At 36.1% G+C, this 20147-nt stretch overlaps 1 protein-coding gene across 1 annotated transcript in view; it reads right to left on the bottom strand.

The window, feature by feature from the left end:
* HOMER1 (homer scaffold protein 1) overlaps positions 1 to 20147 on the bottom strand; it is a 128221-nt gene that overhangs the window by 10831 nt on the left and 97243 nt on the right. The window contains 3 exon segments of the mRNA NM_001243811.1: positions 7587 to 7667; positions 8546 to 8656; positions 10989 to 11145. Of these exon segments, the coding sequence (NP_001230740.1) occupies positions 7587 to 7667; positions 8546 to 8656; positions 10989 to 11145 (349 nt within the window).

The following is a 20147-nucleotide window of genomic DNA, read 5'->3' on the forward strand; positions in this document are numbered from 1 at the left end:
TACTGTATATGTATAGCACAGGGAACTATATATATATAGTTAATCTCTTGGGACAGACCATGAAAGAAGATAATATAAGAAAAAGAATGTATATATATTTAAGACTGGGTCATTTGGCCCTAGAGCAGAAAATTGTCAATCAACTATCCCTTAATTAAAAAATAAAAATGAAATTCAGTTTTAAAAAATATATTACCTATCAACTATACAAAGCATAATGATAAGTTGAAACCAAACATAAAAATCATATCAACAAACATGAATGAGTTGCCTAGTTTTAAAAAAAAATGTTCAGACGGGCTCACAAAGCTCTACCCAACTATAGCATAACACACAAGGAACATCCACAAAAAGTGATCATGCATTAGGTCACAAACCAAAAAACCAGTCAGTTAAGCATAAATGTTACAACAAGGACTCTGTGGTAATATTTTAATAAGACGTGGAATTGATAGCTAAGTCAGAAAATAAAGGTCCTTCCACTTGGAAATTGATTTAGAAATTCCAAAACAATGACATGGGCAAAGGAATACCAGGGTGGGGTTGTGACAGTGGTAGAAAAACTGACAAAGAAAGAGACTTTTAATGATAAAAAGCTACAACTCACAATAAGGATATAACAATTATGCTTATGTTCCAAGAAACACAGCAGCCATCCCTATAAAGTAAAAACTACATGAGATTTAAGGAGCCACAGATAAAAATATATTGAAAAGAGATTTTAATACGCCACTCTCATTATAGGACAGATCAAGAGGAACAAAAAAAGGTAAGGATACAAAAGATTTTAATTACAAATCAAAGAGCACTCACAAAAATTAATCATATATTACATTACGCAAAAAGCAGTAGATTATATAAAGCAGAAATTATACAAACAAACCCTTGTGATCACAACGCAGTGGTAAAACTTGACATACATCAAAAAACTAAAAGGCTCTTCCACCAGGAAACTAAAACACATTCTTTTTTTCTTTTTGCTTTTTAGGACCCCATCTGCAGCATATGGAAGTTCCCAGGCTAGGGGTTGAATTGGAGCCGCATCTGTGACTTACACCCCAGCTCAGGAATATGCCAGATCCTTAACCCACTAAGCAAGGCCAGAGATTGAACCCTCGGCCTCATAGTTCCTAGTAGGATTCCTTTCTGCTGCACCACGACAGGAACTCCTAAAACACACTATTTTAAACGTCTCTTCAGTAAAAGGGAAACAAAGCTAAAATTACAGAATTTCAGGAAATAATGATAATGAAAACGCTGTCAGAATTTATGGGATACACTTACTGATTAAAACTATAGATTTTCTTCTGATCATTAGATTAATCGGAGGAAAATTTATAGCTTTAAACACATATAAATAAAAATGACAATAACGGAATTAAATTCTCTCAAATGCTAGAAAAAGAATAAGAAAGTAAACAAAAAAAGCATAAGCAGGAATAATAAAGAACAAAGAAAATATTAATTAGAAGAGGATAGAAAAATAGTGATATTAATAAGTCAAAGTCTTATTTTTTAAAATACTTAAAGTAGGCATCATTTTTAAGCTTAGCTTTAAAAAGAAAAGGATAAAGAACAACTATATAAAATAAGAAATTGCAAGAGTTCCCACTGACTATTTAAAAACCCAGATGGAAAGGGAGTTCCTTTCATGGATCAGCAGAGATGAATCTGATTAGAATCCATGAGGACTGGGGTTCAATCCCTGGCCTTACTCATTGGGTTAGGGATCTGGCGTTGCTGTGAGCTGCGGTGTAGGTCATTCACAGATGCAGCAGCTCAGATCCCACTATTACTGTGACTGTGGTGTAGGCCAGCAGCTGTAGCTCGATTCAACTCCTAGCCTGAGAACCTCCATATGCCATGGGTGCAGCCCTAAAAAGCCGAAAGTAAATAAATAAATAAATAAATAAAAACAAGATGGAAAGTGTAATGGTCTAGTATCTACAGAAGGAATAGAGAGTAATCAAGGAATTACTCCACAAAAAAGTACTGGGCTCAGATAGTTTCAAGGGGGAGTTCTATTAAACCTTCAAAGAACAGATAGTTCCAATATGACATAAATTACTCCAGAGCATAGAAAATGAAGAGAAATTTCTAAATTATCTTATGAAGCTACTATAACCTTGCTACCTAAATCTTATAAATTCTGCCCCCACCTGAAAAAAAGAATATTACAAATGAGTATCATGTAAAAATTACAAAAAATAGGTAACAAAAATCTGACACTGTATTAAGAAAATAAGGCACCACAGCTACGTGGTATTTATTACAGGAACAGAAAGGTGGTTCAATATTAGAAAATTCATTAATAAAATAAACCATATTAATGGGTCTGGAAAGAAAAATTACGATTATCTCCACTGCTACTTAAAAAAGCTATTAACAAAATCCACTTATTAGTAGTAAAAACACTCAAGAAAATAGGAATTAGCCACTCATTTTTTTTAGTGATAAATCTGGCGTTTAATGGGAAAATATTAGAGGGATTTCCACTTAGGAACAAAATAAGTCTGTCATCTCCACTATTTTTTAACATTGTATTGGTGTTTTTACCGATGTAATTTGACAAAGAAATCAACAGAGGCATAAGAATTGGGAAAAGAAGAGATAAATCATCCCTATTTGTAGATTATATGTTAGTATACCTTGGGAATCTTAAGGGAGACATGGAATAAGTGACAAAGCTAGCTCAAACAACAAAATGATTTAGTAAGGTAGCAAGATACAAAATTAGCAAACAAAATTCAACATACAAACAATAATAATCAATTAAAAAAATACAACGGTAGAGAAAATCCTATTTGCATTAGTAAAAAAAGAAGATAAAATATCTACAAATAAACAAGAAACACGCCAAACTCACATGAAGAAAACACTAACACACTTCTGTAAAACACAAAAGTAGATGTGAAGAAATGAGAAGACATTCCTCGTTCTTGGATAGAATGGAAACCTCACAAAGATAACACCTCTGCTAAAGCAAATTATAAATTTTAAGCAATCCCAGTGAAACTTTTTAAAGAACTCGACTTTTCATTGACACTAAAATTAGGATGTTAAACTAAAATTCATATGGAAAAATAAACATGTAAGAATATATTTAAAAAAGCAATGCAAAAGAAAAGCTGTAAGGAGAGACTGGCCTTATCAGACATTAAAACGCGCTGTAAAGTCTGTTCAATTAAAAGAGCGTGGTACTAGGAGGCATGAATAGATAAGTGTGACTAGCAGATAGAATAGGAAGTCCAGACAGACCAAAATACACATGGAAATTGATTATCTCAAATCTCTGGGGAAAAGGATAAAGTTTTAAATAAATGGTAATAAGATACCTAGATAAGTACTACAGGGAAATATGGATGGATTCCTATATGACTTAAGTTTGGAAAAGAGCTATGTAACTATGACTGACAAGCCAGAAACAATGAAAGAAAAGAAAGATATATCTGACTGCCACATAAAAAAACCACTGCCATTTTAAGCAAAGTCAAAAAACGATGACAAACTGCAAGAAAATATTTGTAACATAATTGCAGATATAAAAAGAACTCTTGAAAATTTTTGGAAGAAGGATCAAAAACTATAGAAAAAAGGGCAAAGGACATGAAAACCCAATCTACATGTGCATAAAAAGATACTGAAACGGCCTTTAAGCTTAAAAGATGTTTAATCTCACTCATAATATGAGATACACAAGTTAAACCATCATCTCTCACCTATCATGTACTGCCAAAAGTTGAGAACACATTTTGTTGGTGAGGCTGTGGAGAAATAGGCACTTACACTGCTAGTAGTACAAGGGAGAACTGGCACAACCCATTATGGAGAGGAATTGGGCAATTATGACCTTCCCACTTAAAAATTTTACTTCTAAGAGTTACACTTCTCCATCAGTAACAAAATACCTATCCACAAGATTACTGTGGTGTAGGAAGGCAGCTACAGCTCTGATTCGACCCCTAGCCCGGGAACCTCCATGTGCCATGGATGAGGCCCTAAAAAGACAAAAGACAAAAAATAACTAAAATAACTAAATAATAATAACTAAATAAATTTAAATAAATAAATTTTAAAAATTTGTAAATAACTAAATAAATTTAAAAAAGAAAAAATGATTTTTCACTTTTAAAAATGATCTTTCATTTCATACAGCGGTAAATGCTACAAGGAAAAATAAGAAGTGGTAATATTACAAAGAGTACCTGGGGGTGGTGAGGGCCTGCAGAAGAGCGCCTAAATTGGGAAGTCAGAGAAATTAACATGGGAGCCAAGACCTAAATTATACTAGAAACCAGCCCATTTGAAGATCTGGGGACTTAGAACTCCAGGCAAGGATATGCCATGTATTCTAAGGTGAAAATGCACTCAGTGCCTTCAAAATACAGAGAGATGACAGTAAACACGTCGAAAACTATTCAGTCTTACTTGTAATCAAAAAATTATAATACTAAAAAAAATAGTGAGAAGCCCCTTCGTTCCCTATCAGACAGAAAAGATGGGAGGAGACCAATATCCAGAGGGTTATCTTGCCTTTCCAGATACAGGTTTCTCAGCAAAAGAAATTGTAAAATATTGACACCCAGTAATTCTTTTTTTAAAAGTTCATCTTAAAGAAATAATGTGAAAGGCAAGGATTATGTACAAAGATTCATTATGACGTTATTTATTATAGCTGTAGCACTGAAAACAAATCACCATCCTTGTGAGAATCTTGGAAGAAAACCATGGTACATCTAGATAGGAGAATGCTATGCAGCCATGACATATGCAACTTATGACATAATGTTAAGTTAGGAAAGCAAGATAAAAATTGGTATCTGTATGTCTCATATAAAGAAAAAGTTACCCAAACAAACACTGGGGGTAGGAAATTCTAAAGGCTTTTGCCTTAGGATAATGGTATTGTTTCTTCTCTTTTTTCTGCTAAATTACATTTTCCTAAATTTTTTACCATGAGCATACATTACATTGATATTTGGGGAAAAAACAACTTGCGAATTAGAAAAATCATACTATTCTTAACTTACCCATAACTATGAGTTTTTTAAAATCCATATTCACACCTACAATCCAATTCCATGCATTGCATTTTCAGACGTTCCTCACCGTTCCAGAAATTTAATGGTTTCAATTTTTTGGACTGATTTTATGAATGGAGGTTCAAGAGTATTGGAACTTTTGATAAAGAGATCTTTAGGTAGAAGGGAGCTGGCTATAAGTAGGAACTTTTCTTCAAACTGGAAATAATAGAGGTTATTTCTGTGACATGGTTTTTTAGAATGCATTCTTAGGTTTTCTTTTCTTTCCATCCACAGCTGCACCTGATGCATATGAAACTTTCCAGGGTAAGGTCAATCTGGAACTGCAGCTGCAGGCCTGTGCCACAGCCACAGTAACACTGGATCTGAGTTGCATTTGTGACCTATGCCACAGCTTGTGGCAACGCTGGATCCTTAACCCACTAAGCAAGGTCAGAGATTAAACCCGCATCCTCGTGGACACCATATCAGTTTCTTAATGTGCTGAACCACAATGTTAACTCCATGTTTAGGTTTTCTGAAAGCTTCCCTGTCCAGTTCCAGGTAGGTTGTCCTGATAAGTGCTTTTGACAGTCAGTGAAAGAACAGGTAAGAACTGGTATTCATAATTCCAAGTGTAAAATTCAATTACTGCTCAATCAATGATGAAATACATGTAGAAGTTTGATATGAATAAACCATCCCCTGGTTTCTAGGGAACAATGCCAATGTGTACATAACTGAAAACATTTTCTCAAGAATTGTTAGAGATGGCTTGGATGCGTGGCTGATGAAACAGTATGGTAATGCAGAAAGAACAAAGATTTTGGAATCAAAACAAAACCAGGCGTCCCTAGTTTCTAGCTCAGTGCCTTAATTAAACCTGTTAACACCTCTGAACTGCTGCCCTCTCTTTGAAAATGCGGATACCACACCTGCTACTGTAAGGGTTCGAGCTAATGTATGTAAGTGCTTAGCAATTGTCTGAATCACAGCAAGAACTTAAACAATGGGAGCCAAACCAAACAAAAGACAAAACGAGCCTGAATTTCCCCTATTTCTTCCAGCCCTGATTACACGGTTCATATTTTACTTCTACACCAAAGTTTTCTCAACTTTGGCACTCTTGACCTTTTGGGCGAGATAATTCAATGCTCAGCATCAAGCTTGGCTTCAACCCACCAGACATCAGTTTTACTATCCTAGTTGTGAAAGTAAGAAATGTCTCCACATATTGCTGGATGTCCACAGGGGCACAGAACTGCCCCTAGTTCAGAACCACTAATCTACAGAGATGGTTAAAATGAAGGAACGGTATTACATAGGGCAGACCAAAACAAGGAACTTCATTTCCTCAAGACAGCTGAAAGTGAATGATGGTAGAGGAAGAGAGAAATGTCTCATTTCATAGAAAGAACCTGTTTTCTTCATGAAAGGTCTCTACTGTCATAGAATTTGTGCCCATTTAAATACAGGTTGGGGAGTTCCCGTCGTGGCGCAGTGGTTAAAGAATCCGACTAGGAACCATGAGGTTGCGGGTTCGATCCCTGCCCTTGCTCAGTGGGTCAAGGTTCCGGCGTTGCCGTGAGCTGTGGTGTAGGTCACAGACGCGGCTCGGATCCTGCGTTGCTGTGGCTCTGGCGTAGGCTGGCAGCTACAGCTCCGATTCGACCCCTAGCCCAGGAACCTCCATATGCCGCAGGAACGGCCCAAGAAATGGCCAAAAAAAAGACAAAAAAAAAAATAAATAAATACAGGTTGGACAAGTTAATCGTTAATCTAGCCAAGCTTTAGTTTCCTCATATGACCGCTACATGGATTAAAAGTAAAATATAAGTCAAGGGCAGTGTCTGGTACATAGCAAGCACTGAATACATGTTGGTCATTCCTATTACAATCTAGGTGCTCCTTCCAATCCTAGGCTTTCAGGTCCCACTTATCACCCCTTATCCCAAATTCCTCACTCTATAAAAACATATAGGAGTTGCTGTATGGCTTAGCGGTAACAAACCCAACCACTATCCATGAAGACATGGGTTTGACCCCTGGACTCGCTCTGTGGGTTAAGTATCCAGAGTTGCTGTGGCTGTGGTGTAGGCCAGCAGCTATAGCTCTGACTTGACTCCCTAGCCTGGGAACCTCCATATGCTGTGGTGTGGCCCTCAAAAAGACAAACAAAACAAAAATTTTGTTTTTTTGTTTTATTAATATATATATATATTTTTGACTGGGTCACTTTCCTATTACAGTAGAAACTGGCACAACATTGTAAATCAACTATACTTTAATAAAAAAGACAAATAAATCTGAAAAAAAGTAGAAATTTCTAAAATAATGTATTAAAGACAATTTAGAAATGACCATGTATAATGATCATAAGCTACCTAGATGAAGTTAGCAAGTTATTTTTGAAAAATCAAAGATTAAGCATGAATCAGAAGTCTAGGAAAAGAAAAATGACCAACAATCTACAAAATGGAGTTGTAGAAGAAAGTTATTACTATTTGAGGGAACGACTGATGCGTTTTTATATAGAAACGAATAATTAATTAAAGTACCGCTCACCTGTAGTTTCTGAGTCAAAGAGTCCCTCTGCTCTTGTAGTTCTCTGGCATTATCAATTTCTTGTTTTAGTCTTTCTATTTCCTAGAAAAAAACAAAGAAATGTCTTTAACAACAATATTTAAACTACATCAAGGAAAGAAAAGGCTTTATTTTTCCCTGAAATTGTTGTCCCAATCCTTAGAAAAAATATGATTTAAAAAATATTCCTTCACACTGACTTTTAAAGGGGTAAATTAATCTTTATAGGTATGTTGTCTAGTATAGAATAATCTTAAGCAACACATCAACTTGGTGGTTTTATTTATTTTTCTTTTTTGCTTTTTAGGGCCGCACCCATGGCAGATGGGGTTTCCCAGGCTAGGGGCTGAGTCGGAGGTACAGCTGCCAGCCTACACCACAGCCACAGCAATGCAGGATCTGAGTCATGTCTGTGACCTACACCACAGTTCACGGCAATGCCAGATACTTAACCCACGAGTGAGGCCAGGGATTGAACCGGCAACCTCATGGTTCCTATTTGGATTCATTTCTGCTGTGCCACAACGGGAGCTCCCAACTTGGTGGCTTTAGTATACAGCATTACTTATGGACAGCAATCTGAATATTTTAAGGTTGTTTCAAGTTTTATGGATATAATTCTTTTCTGTGATATTAAATTTCTTGACTGGAAATCAGAGAAAGCAAGAGCTTGTACATTTCATTTAACTTCTAATGGTTTCAGTTGATTATATGAATGCAATTCTCATACAGAAGGCAAGAGGCAGTATCTTAGTCTGACTGCTTCACCACAGTTCATGGGGAAAATATGAACAACCTTAATATCACTCAAGAAAAACTGCATCCTAAAAACATCCCACAAACTTACCTTATTGCATCAGATACCTTTAAATCTGACACAGTCTCTAATATCTGTACACATATTTTCATGAAATTACAGACCAGTGAGAAGTAGCAAATACCTCTTCCTTCACTTTCAGCGTCTCTTCCAGTTCTTGTATTGTCTGATTTAATTCTGTCTTGTGGCTATGCACTGCATTTGCTTGGCTACTAACACATTCAAGCTCAGTCACCTAAAATTAAATGAGAAAGCAAATTAAATTATATGGTAATTTCAAAGGATTTCTTGCTAAAGACATATAATAAGTCCCTGGTAGGTGAATAATAAATTCTGAATCGATATAGGAAAAAAAACTTTGAGGAATATTAAAACAGAGTAGAAAGAATAGGTTCTTTAAAAAGATGAATTTAGGACAAAGAAAAAGACCAAAGAAAAATAATTATGTATATGACTTGGTCATAAAAAGGTCAGGAAAACTTCAATTAATGATTAATGATAGCAGAGAGGCCCTATAATGGGTGTCTTCCTTAAAAATCTTCTGACAACAAATTCAAAATCAGCCATCTGCCCTCCATCTGTAGCCTTCAAATTAAAAAATATAATTTCTGAAAACTGGCCTTGCAGAAGTGAGAAATTTTTCAAATACATTTCTAAAATGTAAAAGAATTTGGAAGAAAAGATATGCTTAAAATACAACTTAAATCATTTGAGACTAGACCTTGTTCACATCAACAGTGTCTCTAAATGGCAAAAGAAACAGTTCTCTACTCAATATGAATTTACTGAGGGCCCAGAGACCAATTTCCCTTTTAATGAGTACTTGCTATTTTTTCAGAGAACACAGAGAAGGGCATTGTCCCTAAAAGTTAGACCATCCAAAAATAGTCAAAACAGGCAGAAGTCAACACACACACACACACACACACACACACACACACACACACACACCCCAATCTCTCTTGGATACCGAGGGATGATGTACTCTAAGAGTAATTTAACTGCCTGCTAAAACAAAAATCAACGTGAAATATTCAGAGAAAGATAACAGAATCTATGGGCGCTACATCATCTCATTGACCATGTCCAATACACAACCAAAAATGACTAGACATGTGAAGAAATAGGAAACACAACCTGCAGTTAAGATAAAAATCTATATGTATATACACACACATATACACAAAGCCTGAGAGAATTTGTTGCCAGTACACTTGAAGTACAAAATAATGCTAAAGGAAGTTATTCAGGCTCAAGAGAAACGATACCTGAAAGAAATTTAGATCTACAGGAAGGAAAGAAGAGCACTGGAAATTATAACTATGTGAGTAAATGAAAATAAAATTCCTTAAAATTCAACTGACTATGTAAAGCAAAAATTCCTCAAGGGCAGAGAATACATAAAAAGGATAACTCTTCAATGAATGTTTTCTGGATTATGAGTTATTTGTCCTAGGTTAACTTTTTTTTTGTGGTTAAAAACACACATAAAATTTATCAGCTTAACCATTTTCAAATGTATAGTTCAGTGACATTAAGTATATTCACACTGTGTTAAACAGACTTCCAGAACTTTTCATCTTGCAAAATGGAAACTCAATCCTCATTAAACAACTTCCTTCTGGCCCCTTGTGAGTTAACTTTTATATTTAGGATACAATGGTGTTTACTCAGGGTTCTTACTCTCCCTCCTGTCTCTATTCAACTTCTATCTTATTTCCCCTGTCACCCTGGTTCTAATACAGCCCTCAAATTGTGCTGTGGTACTAAGCCCATTTCCTACTGTCTATGGAAGTCACATTTTTGGCATCCTTTTTAAAAACAGAAACTAGTGGCACCTGCTTCCTATTGGGTGAATGAGTATTCTTGGAATAAAAAAATTCTTTATAAGTAACTGTTTGGTCCTCTGATATTAATGGTATTGGGATTTTCGATTTTTCTTTTACTGCCTCATATTTATAATTTTACCAACTTTTACAAAGAATTTTCTACCTGTATTTTTCAAACTTTTTTTTTTTCTTTTTAGGGCCACAACTGTGGCATATGGAAGTTCCCAGGGATGGAGGTTGCATCCTCATGGATACTAGTTGGGTTCTTAATCTGCTGAGCCATAACAAGAACTCTATCAAAGTGTTTTTTTAAGAAAACAATAAAATAAAATAGTAAATGCATGATCATTAACTCAGTGTAATTACATGTCAATTGAGTATTTCAGTTTTCACAGGAATTATACAAAGTCTATATTATTATTCCTATTTTGTAGATGAGGATACTGAGTGGAAAGAAGAGGGTAACTTACCCAAGGTAATACAGCTAATTAGTGGCAGAACAGGAATTTGAAATCAGGTCTTTTGACCCCAAAAGCTGCATATTCTTCATTCTCATTAAACTGGAGAAAATATTTTTCTTAACCAATACACCCCACATATAATACAACCCACATATATATTTTGATAACCAACAAAAAGCTCCAGAAGACGTCCATAGGCTGAATGTACATGTAAATTTCCTCTGATCAAGAAAATCCATTAGCCATAAATCCTTATCGACAGCAGCCCTGAACTTACCCGCTTGTGCAGACGTTCTGCTTCCTCTTGATATGCAGCAAGTTGCTGTTTCCATTGTTTCACATTGGCAGTGGACTCCAACAGGGCTGCGGTGAGTTTGGCATTATTTCCTTTGAGGGTAGCCAGTTCAGCCTCCCAATGTTTGCTGATTGCTGAACTAAAAGAAAAATAAAATTCTACTGATTACTCTGAATATTGTTACTCTGAAGAGATAGCAGTATTCAGTACTATTATTTGGTTTGTAATCCGTGAATGTTTCAAAGACAACTCAAAAAGAATAAAAACACAAATATTTCACTGAAATGTTCTTAGTGAATAAAACCTACCAAGTAAAGAAATTTACATAAAAGCTACCAAAACAGGAGGCTTAATGTGGAAGAGTTTCCTTCCATATGACAGAAACAAGCATCTACAGAAGAGTTGCTACCCATTCTCTTTTGAGGAATAAGCATTATATCCTGAAAAATATCTATAAACAAAACCTAACAATGTATTGTTTTTAAGAACATCAAAGTCTAAAGTATAATTTCATTCCTTCATATGAGACACATGAGGATGCTTCCATGTCAATAGGTTTGGAACATGTAATATAGTATTCCTTTGAAATTACTGATTCATTTCATCTTATTCAGAATTTTTAAATGTTCCAACTACAAAATTTGCTGCAATAAATTGAATAGGCTAGACCTAAAAAGTGGTTCTAATGTCTTGACATCTGGTAGAATTTCAGTGTCACTTACAGAACTAACCTAAAGCAAACACTTTTTCCTTATTTAATGTTCTACTTGATAAGTTACTCAGAGTTAAGTATCACAACCAAGACAATTTTCTAGGGAGCTACAGCCACTGGCCTCTACCACAGCCATAGCAACACCAAATCCTTAACTCACTGAGTGAAGCCAGGGATTGAACCCGCATCCTTATGGATCCTAGTTGGGTTCATTACCACTGAGGCAGGACAGGAACTCCTACAACTTTTTATCATTACACAAAGTCCTACTGGTCTGCACTGTCCTAGATAATCTCTTTTTTTCTTTCATTTCTATGTATTATGGGATGAACTGTGTCCCCTAGCAAATGATTATGTACAAGTACCAACCTCCATATGTCAGAGTATGTGTATATTTGGAGACAAGAGTCTTAAAAGAGGTATTTAAGTTAAAAGGGGTAATTAAGGGGATCTCTGATTCAATAGGACTGGTATCCTTTTAAGAAGAGGAGATTAGAACCCAGACATGCACAGAGGAAGCTCCTATGAAGACACTGGAAGAAGGCATTTGCAAGCCAAGGAGAGGTCTCAGGAGAAACAGCCTTGTCAGCATCTTGATCTCAGACCCCAAGCCTATAGAAATATAAGAAAATAAATGTCTATTGTTTAACCCACCCAGTGTGTGGTATTTGTTAGGGCAGCCCTGGCAAACAAATACTACATATAACTTTAAAAAAAAAACCCACTATATTATCTGTGATGTGATTTATAATAAATATATATTTTGGTCTTTGTCCGTGGTCCCTAGCTCAACAGTTCCTCAATCCCTTAAAACTTGTAAGCAATAGAGCAATAGGTGCATCTTTTGTTATATTTCATCTTTTGTCCTTAGTTCCTAAAACTGAAACAGAGCCATAAAGATGAAATGTGTCTTGCTATTCATAACAAGCCTCATTTAGCCACAACAGAGTTTACATTAATGAGGTGACTTTGGGAAAGCCACTATAGATGGGGGGACTGGCTGCTAACTCTTGTCCTTCCCAGCACAGATGAAGACCCGTGATGGTTAGGGGAAAGGTAGGAAAATAAAACTCTATAACCTTGTGAAAGGAATAGAAAATCATCCTGGTCTCAGACCAGACTATCCTGGTCTCAGACTATTAGAGGTCTCCAACCTTGGGGCAAGGGGCAGGAACTCCTGCATAAGATGCTCAAATTACAAGGCTGAATCACTGAGCAAGATCAGTGAGAAAACCTCCACCGTAATACCCTGGAACACAGGGCCTGCCCAAGACTGAGGCTAGACAAGGACAACAGAGAACCCTACCCTAACCCCTACCATCAAGCTGCAGTTCTACAGGTGACCCTGGTGGTCTAGTGGTTAGGACTCCATGCCTTTGCTACAGCTCAGGTTCAGCCCCTGGTCTGGGAACTGAGATCCTACATCAAGCCATTGCCTGCCACAGCCAAAACCAACTAACTAGCCAAATGAAAAAACACCAGAAAATAACAAGTGTTGGTGAGAACGTGGAGAAATTGGAACCCTTGGGCACTGCTGGTGGGAATGGTGCAGCTGCTATGAAGAACGGTATGGCAGTTCCTCAAAAAATTAAGAACAGAATAACCATATGATCTAGCAATTCTACTTCTCAGTATATATGTAAAATATATTTCTACAACAATGTTCAAAGCAGTATTATGCACAGTTGTCAAAAGGCAGGAGCAACCCAAGGGTCCACTAATGCATGGGTAAACAGAATGTGGTAGGTACATCAAACAGACAGTGGAGTCTTACTGAGTCTTAAAGTGGAAGGAAGTTCTTACACATACTACAACATGGAGGAACCTTGATGACATTATGCCAAGTCACCAAAAGACAAGTACTATGTGATTCCACCTATATAAGTTACCTAGAGTAGTCAAATTCATAGAGACAGAAAGTAGAAGTGTAGCTGCCAGGTGAAGAGAGGAATGGAGAATTTTTGTTTAATGGGTATAGAGTGTCAGTTTTGAAAGATGAAAGAGTTCTATACTTTGATTCCACAACAATGTGCACTTAACACTATTGAACTATACACTTAAAAATGGTTAAGCTATTAATTTTTATGTCATATATATTTTACCCTAATTTGAAAAAAAGAAAAAAAATGCTACATACTTTTTTATGATTCCATTTATATGTCATTAAGGAAAAGGCAAAACTACAGGGACAGAAAACAGACTACTGGTCTGCTAGGCACTGGGGGTATGAGGAGAAGATGACTGCAAAAGAGGATAGAATTTTTTTAGGGGGGAGACTGAACCCTTCTTTACCTTGATTGTGTTGATGTGTACATAACTGCACAATTTTGCCAAAACTCATACAACTCTACAGTGGAAAATGCATATTCTACTAAATATGTTACACTTCAATTAAAAAATAATCACACAGGAGTTCCCATTGTGGCTCAGCAGGTTACAAACCCAGCTAGTATCCATGAGGATGTGGGTTTGATCCCTGGCCTCACTTGAGGGTTAAAGGTCTGGCATTGTCATGAGCTGTGGGGTAGGTCACAGATGTGTGGCCCGGGCCCTGCATTGTTGTAGCTGTGGCATAGGCTGCAGGTGCAGCTCTGATTCAACCCCTAGCCTGGGAAACTTCCATAAGCCGCAGGTACAGCCTTAAACAACAAAATTAAAATTAAAATAAATCTCACGATCAAAAGAAAAAAAAATCTTTCTAAGCACCTCTAGATACTCTTTTTGTGACTTCTAGGATTACAAATAATACAAGCTAGAGAGTGAAATGGGTAGAATGGTCTCAAAGCTGCTCCATTCATATCTGTATTTGTTGGCATAGAAAGAGACTGGGTGGGTAGGAAACAGAATTGCTGTGACACATAATGAGAGCGTTGAAAATAAAAAGGAAGGAGGTGAGGGCATCTGGAGATGGTGATAAGAAGTAGACAGGAGAAACAGGATTACAGAGGCAGGGATATGCAAAGGAAAGGAATGGGACATACACAAGGTGTAATTAAAACCGGTTTGGGCAGGAAAAAATGGAAACAACGCCTCTGAAGCAGGACACAAAAAGAGGAACATACAAAGTCAAGGTATTTGTAGCTCATTTACTTCGTATCCATGAACATGTCTTGAACCTCTTAATATACTAAGTGGTGATGTCTGGCCATAGATAAGCTGTTCAATGGATTCCCATTAATCTTTTCCTTCTTTCACCTGCAGAGCCCCAAAGTACTGCTGATTGCACTAAAAAAATATTGAAGAAAGTTGTCTTATCAAATACATTATGTATACTGCACAAGAGTACAGGAAACCATAACAATTTGAGACCTCATAGTCCTGAAATAAATACCATGGGAGAACAGTTCAATGCGCTAAGTTTTTATGTTTCTGCATTTTTTTACACTTGGTTCCAAAGCAAATAACTGTATTAAGGCTATTTTGCAATATTAAACAAAATTTTCTTTGTTGGGAAATCTGAATCTTTCAGAACATTCTTGCTTCCTCTACTTTAAGGTAATCCTTTACTAGAGCATGGTGTCAAATATGACTTAGGAAATAAAGTATTTTTGATCTCATCAATTTGCCCTGTTTCCTCTTTACAGCTTCTTCATATATTCCTTACACCATCCAGTATATTAGAATACGCTCCATGATTTCAGCTGATAATGAATTCTAGAGTGTCCTGAAGGAAGTCCTATATGTGAACAATCTCAGTTGTGGTCAGTCCTTACATATAATTTTAAATACTTGGCATGCTTTTGCAATTTTGCAAAAGCAATGTTCCTTACTTTAAGCCACAACTCTTAAGATATCACGTTCCTCCCGCACAGGCTGATTTTAGCAGTGATGAATACCTTGGGATTAATTCTGATACCAAAAATTTAACTTAGCATTTTACATTTTCAGAATACTTGTTTCAAAAAAAAAAAAAAAGTAGGGAGTTCTCTAGCTGCTACTTTGGTCCTTTTTTACAGGTATAGTTTTGATAGTTTCGCATTAACTGTTCACAAAGAAGTTATTTAGCTGGAGACACCAATGAGTCAGAAGAGATATTGAAATACCACTATGATCTCATGTCTGAATGCTGGAATAAGGGCAAAATAATTCTTTATTCTTGTGACTGTTTGGTAAAGTTTCCCTTCAAAAAGGACCAGCTGGTTTCCTGTTGGCTTCAGATCTAGAAGTCAGATGAGGGAGTTCAAAACACTCCAAAAACATCATTTGCAAGGTTCCTTAAACTGGAATTTTATTGTTTACTTTTAACTAAAGTCATCAAATTAGGTATGTAAAATCTAGAAGAAAAAGTACTTCAAAAGGACTATCTAACAAAGAGACTCTAACAAAGTAAGAGTCAGATGCATGAGCAAGAGACTTATTCACTTGCAGAGTGAATCCTATACCTGAATCATCAGTTATAGGAGTGAAGAAAAGTGGCCTCTCTCTCATGACTCTGGGACCTAGGATCCACGATAGGAGTCTCTGGAATGGCAGCTCCTTGAATATACTTCCTAAGTGTGTTCATTATGTAGAACTGTGAAAAATATCCAGATAAGCTTTTAAAAGAGGATTTAAGAATAGGTTGCAATAGGCTTACTTCTCTACATTAAGCTCAGCATTGGTAGTGAGGCTATTCCATAACTATGAAAATAAGAGGGCTGATGTAAGCATCCCATAATACCACCTTGTCTCAGGACCTGCCTGTTGTTTCTTGCCATACTCCCCCTGCTCCACATCTGTGAATGCACAAGCAGCCTTCATGGTCTTCAATCTACTTGTATGCCACTTTCTGGGCTAGGTGTTCTCATGCCACAGCCTGCTGGCCCCAAGCTAGCTCCACTGAGAAACAAATGCGTTCTTCAACAGTTTGGGGTCTAAACCTGTGCTTCTTAATACAGAGTAAGTTATCTTTTGAATGCAAAGAAACTGCACTTAAATAGAAACAGTAACTTTTAATTGTTTAAAAAAATATAATATACTAGAATACATTGTATACAGCATAATATAAAAAGATTTCTCTACTAGATAGAGCATTTTACAGTATACAAAAGGATTTTTCTGCGAGATGTAGCTGAAAGCCTCAATTTGCCCAAATGCTTAATAAGGTGCCTCTCAAGGCTTATTGTAATTTTGGCACCTTCCTTACCCTTAGGTTTATCCTTGGAGCCTTCTTATCAGATGTTCCCATATTGCTCTGTTCCTTACCCTCCTTTTGGCACCTGCTTCTACAGGCTACCTCCTCTGACCCTTGCTTTAAATGTTTGCCTTGATAATCTCCCAAGTCTTACTTTCTAGCTCAGATTCCTTCTCTGCCTCACAATCCATTATCTTGGCACAGAGCCTGGTGTGTTTGGATTTACATACAATACAGAAACTGATGGCTGGTGGTAAACAGATGAAGACATGTTTGCCAATAAAGTTTTAAAGACAGCCCTGGGTGAACTAGAAATCACATAGTTTAGAAATCACAATGTTTAGAACTGAAATGGAATTTAAGTATTAAAGCTTTCAATAAACAGTGACTTGGAAGGAAATCTCAGAGAAAAGAGTTGTAGTAGTTTTTAAAGAAACACTGTATCAACAATGTTACTGATATCCCCCCAAACATCATACTGGTTGAAAAAATGGACATAAACTACAGTCAAAAAGTGAGTCAGAGCAGTTAGACTCTGAATCTGATGAAATTATAGGGACATCTTAAACTATTTATTTTACATGTATTACATATGAACAAAAGCATTACATAGATATAGTAACATCTATGTCTAAATATATCAGAAAGAGCTATTACGGTAACTGACATTTTTTCTTTGGTTATATATAAATAATAGTGTCTTATCAAAGGCATCTGAAATCAGATCAAATACAAAATTTTACCTAGTTAAAAAAAAAGTGAATTAACTCAATGTTATATATACATCAGTTATATCTCAATTAAAAAAAAAAAGGTGTAGGCTCAGGAGTTTGTTTAAATGGTTCACATCATGGGTCTAGCCATTTGCTAGTTACAGGACCGTGGGCAGGTTATTTAACCTCACTGGGTCTCAGTTTCCTCATCTGTAAAATTAGGATTAATACTACCTTTCCTCACTGATTTTGAGGAATAAAGAGCCCCAATAAAAGTACCTTTGAATAAAGCACATAACAGACACTCAAATGTTAGCTAGTATCTTCCACATATGTACAAGCAATAAAGAATCCTGAGAGAATCTTCAGTGAGATACAAAGCTAAAAAGATTTAACATGGAATATTTTAAGGGAGATATGTTTAGTTAGTGATATAAATAACTTAAATAAATATAACAAGTGAAACCACATCATGATCTCTGCCGTCATCCTTAGGAACTATGGATGTATTATTTATAAGCTTAAACCTTCCGTGTAGACCTCAGAATAAATTTATCCAGTTAATGAAGGACTGAGAAAATTAGTTAAAAATTATTCTCATAAAGTGGTAAGCTTGACTTCTTATTTTGAGGGGTGAGAAGAGAAGGTGAAATCTGAATTATGCTATGTTTAACATAATGTACTTCGATGCAGAATTTTCCATTTGACTTTGAGGACACAAAAAGTCTAGCTCTACCCCCACTTTCAATCACTAAAATGGAGGGGCCCCTAACCACACTCAAAAGAAGCCCTTAGAAATCCCCTAGCTTCCATGACTGTGCTCCCAGCAGTAACAGAAGCATAGCTCTATGCCAAAGAAGCTCTCATTAGAGATGGCTCTGAACACAATATCCGCTAACATCTGCGCACTGCCTGCCTGGCACAGCGTGTTCTGTGGTTTTTGCCATGTGTCTTAAGGTAGCTGTGGCCAAGGAATGGAGATATAAGGAGAAGGGGCCAAGAAAGTCCCAATTTCATTTTCGCATTTTACTCACTATAACTCCTTACCTCTAAAACCTTTAAAGAAATTTCCTTTAAAAGTTTAAAGCAGCCTATTCTCTTTAAAGGAGGAGGTGCGGATACCAACTTCTTGCTCAAAGACAGTTATCTGTGAAAGGATCAAATTACAGGTGTTTGTTTAAAATATTTTAATCTAAATCATACTTTCTCTACCATCAGTGAATTTGGAGCACTGGGTGCTGAATATAAGAGAAGGAAGTAAAAAGATATTTAGTGGGCCTACTGCTAGTTCACAAATGAGAAAAGAATTTAGTCAAGGTGATACTGTGAATTATGCATCTACTACCTTCATGCAAATCAGCATTTGTGTTGGTTTCCCTCTTATAAAAGCTGATTAGTAACTTTAACACTTTCTTTGGAAATTTATGCACAGCATGATCCTATCAGGGAGATGTCTTCAGGGAAACAGCCTTACATACTAAGAATTATGTTTCTCTTATCTCTTATGAATATACATCTACCTTTTACAAAGAGTGAGATCAATTAATTTGAAGCCTATCCCTTTCATTTACACAGGAATAGCATTATAATCATCATACTTCAGTCAAGACAGAAATTAATATTTTTATCTGTCTATTCATAATTTCACTGAGTTTTAGAGGCTAAGATGCCTCTGTTTGCTTGCAAAGTAGGTCATTTAAGGAAACATCCAAACAATACTAAATATCATGCTGATATCTGGTATCATGATATTTAGTAGTGTTTGGGAAAAACATTATAAATAAAATAGAAATCACTCTCAGCACTGACAGAATGGAAAAGATACCATTAACAAAGATTTTGCAAAAGCTAAAATTGAGTGGAAATACATAGATAATTATACAGTAAAAATCTGTTTCCAATTTCTTGTCATTTTTTAAGAAACCAACTGTAATCAATAATTTAATTCATCATAACTTGACACAGAATTTTTTGCACTTCAGTTTAAATTTGTTTTTAAAGATAAGGATGGAGTCAAAAGACATAACTTGAAATTACTTAAAAGTTTGAGTTATAGTATGGACAGAATTTTACTTGCAACTACTACTGTCTTTTAGTTGAGGCAGATCATTGTTACTAACTTCATGTATTTAATGTATATGTGAGTTATGTAAATAATACGCAAAAGAAGGACCCTGATCAAAAGCATTTTGGAAATTAACTTTTAAAAGGAGGAGATGATGATACGTGAATATAGCTCAGAATTAATAATAGCTTAGTCCACTACTGACTCACTGGCTATTATCAAGAGAGGCTTTTTAAAAATTTTCCTTCTAAAGCCTGCCTAGTCAGCCTGGATGGAAGCCAAAGTAACTCCAAGAACCAGCTTTACTGGCCAAGCTGATGAAGACTGGCTGTACTCCAACTCCAGATTAGTTCAGCAAGAGTCACCACTTTAGCAATAGGAAGATGATACAACTAAAATCACTGTCAGCAGGATATTTGCCTTGTGTTGTTTTTCCAGGAAGGGTGACAGATTTGAACATATCCATCTCATAAACTAATTTTCCCTTGTTAGCACCTCTTTTATAATCTGTGATATTGAAAGAGTTTTTGTTTGTGTG

The sequence above is a fragment of the Sus scrofa genome, chromosome 2, assembly GCF_054392235.1.
Source record: "Sus scrofa isolate SSC_HxYL_T2T_F1_AM1 chromosome 2, Sscrofa_HxYL_maternal_Yorkshire_Landrace_v2.0, whole genome shotgun sequence".
Classification (NCBI taxonomy): domain Eukaryota; kingdom Metazoa; phylum Chordata; class Mammalia; order Artiodactyla; family Suidae; genus Sus; species Sus scrofa.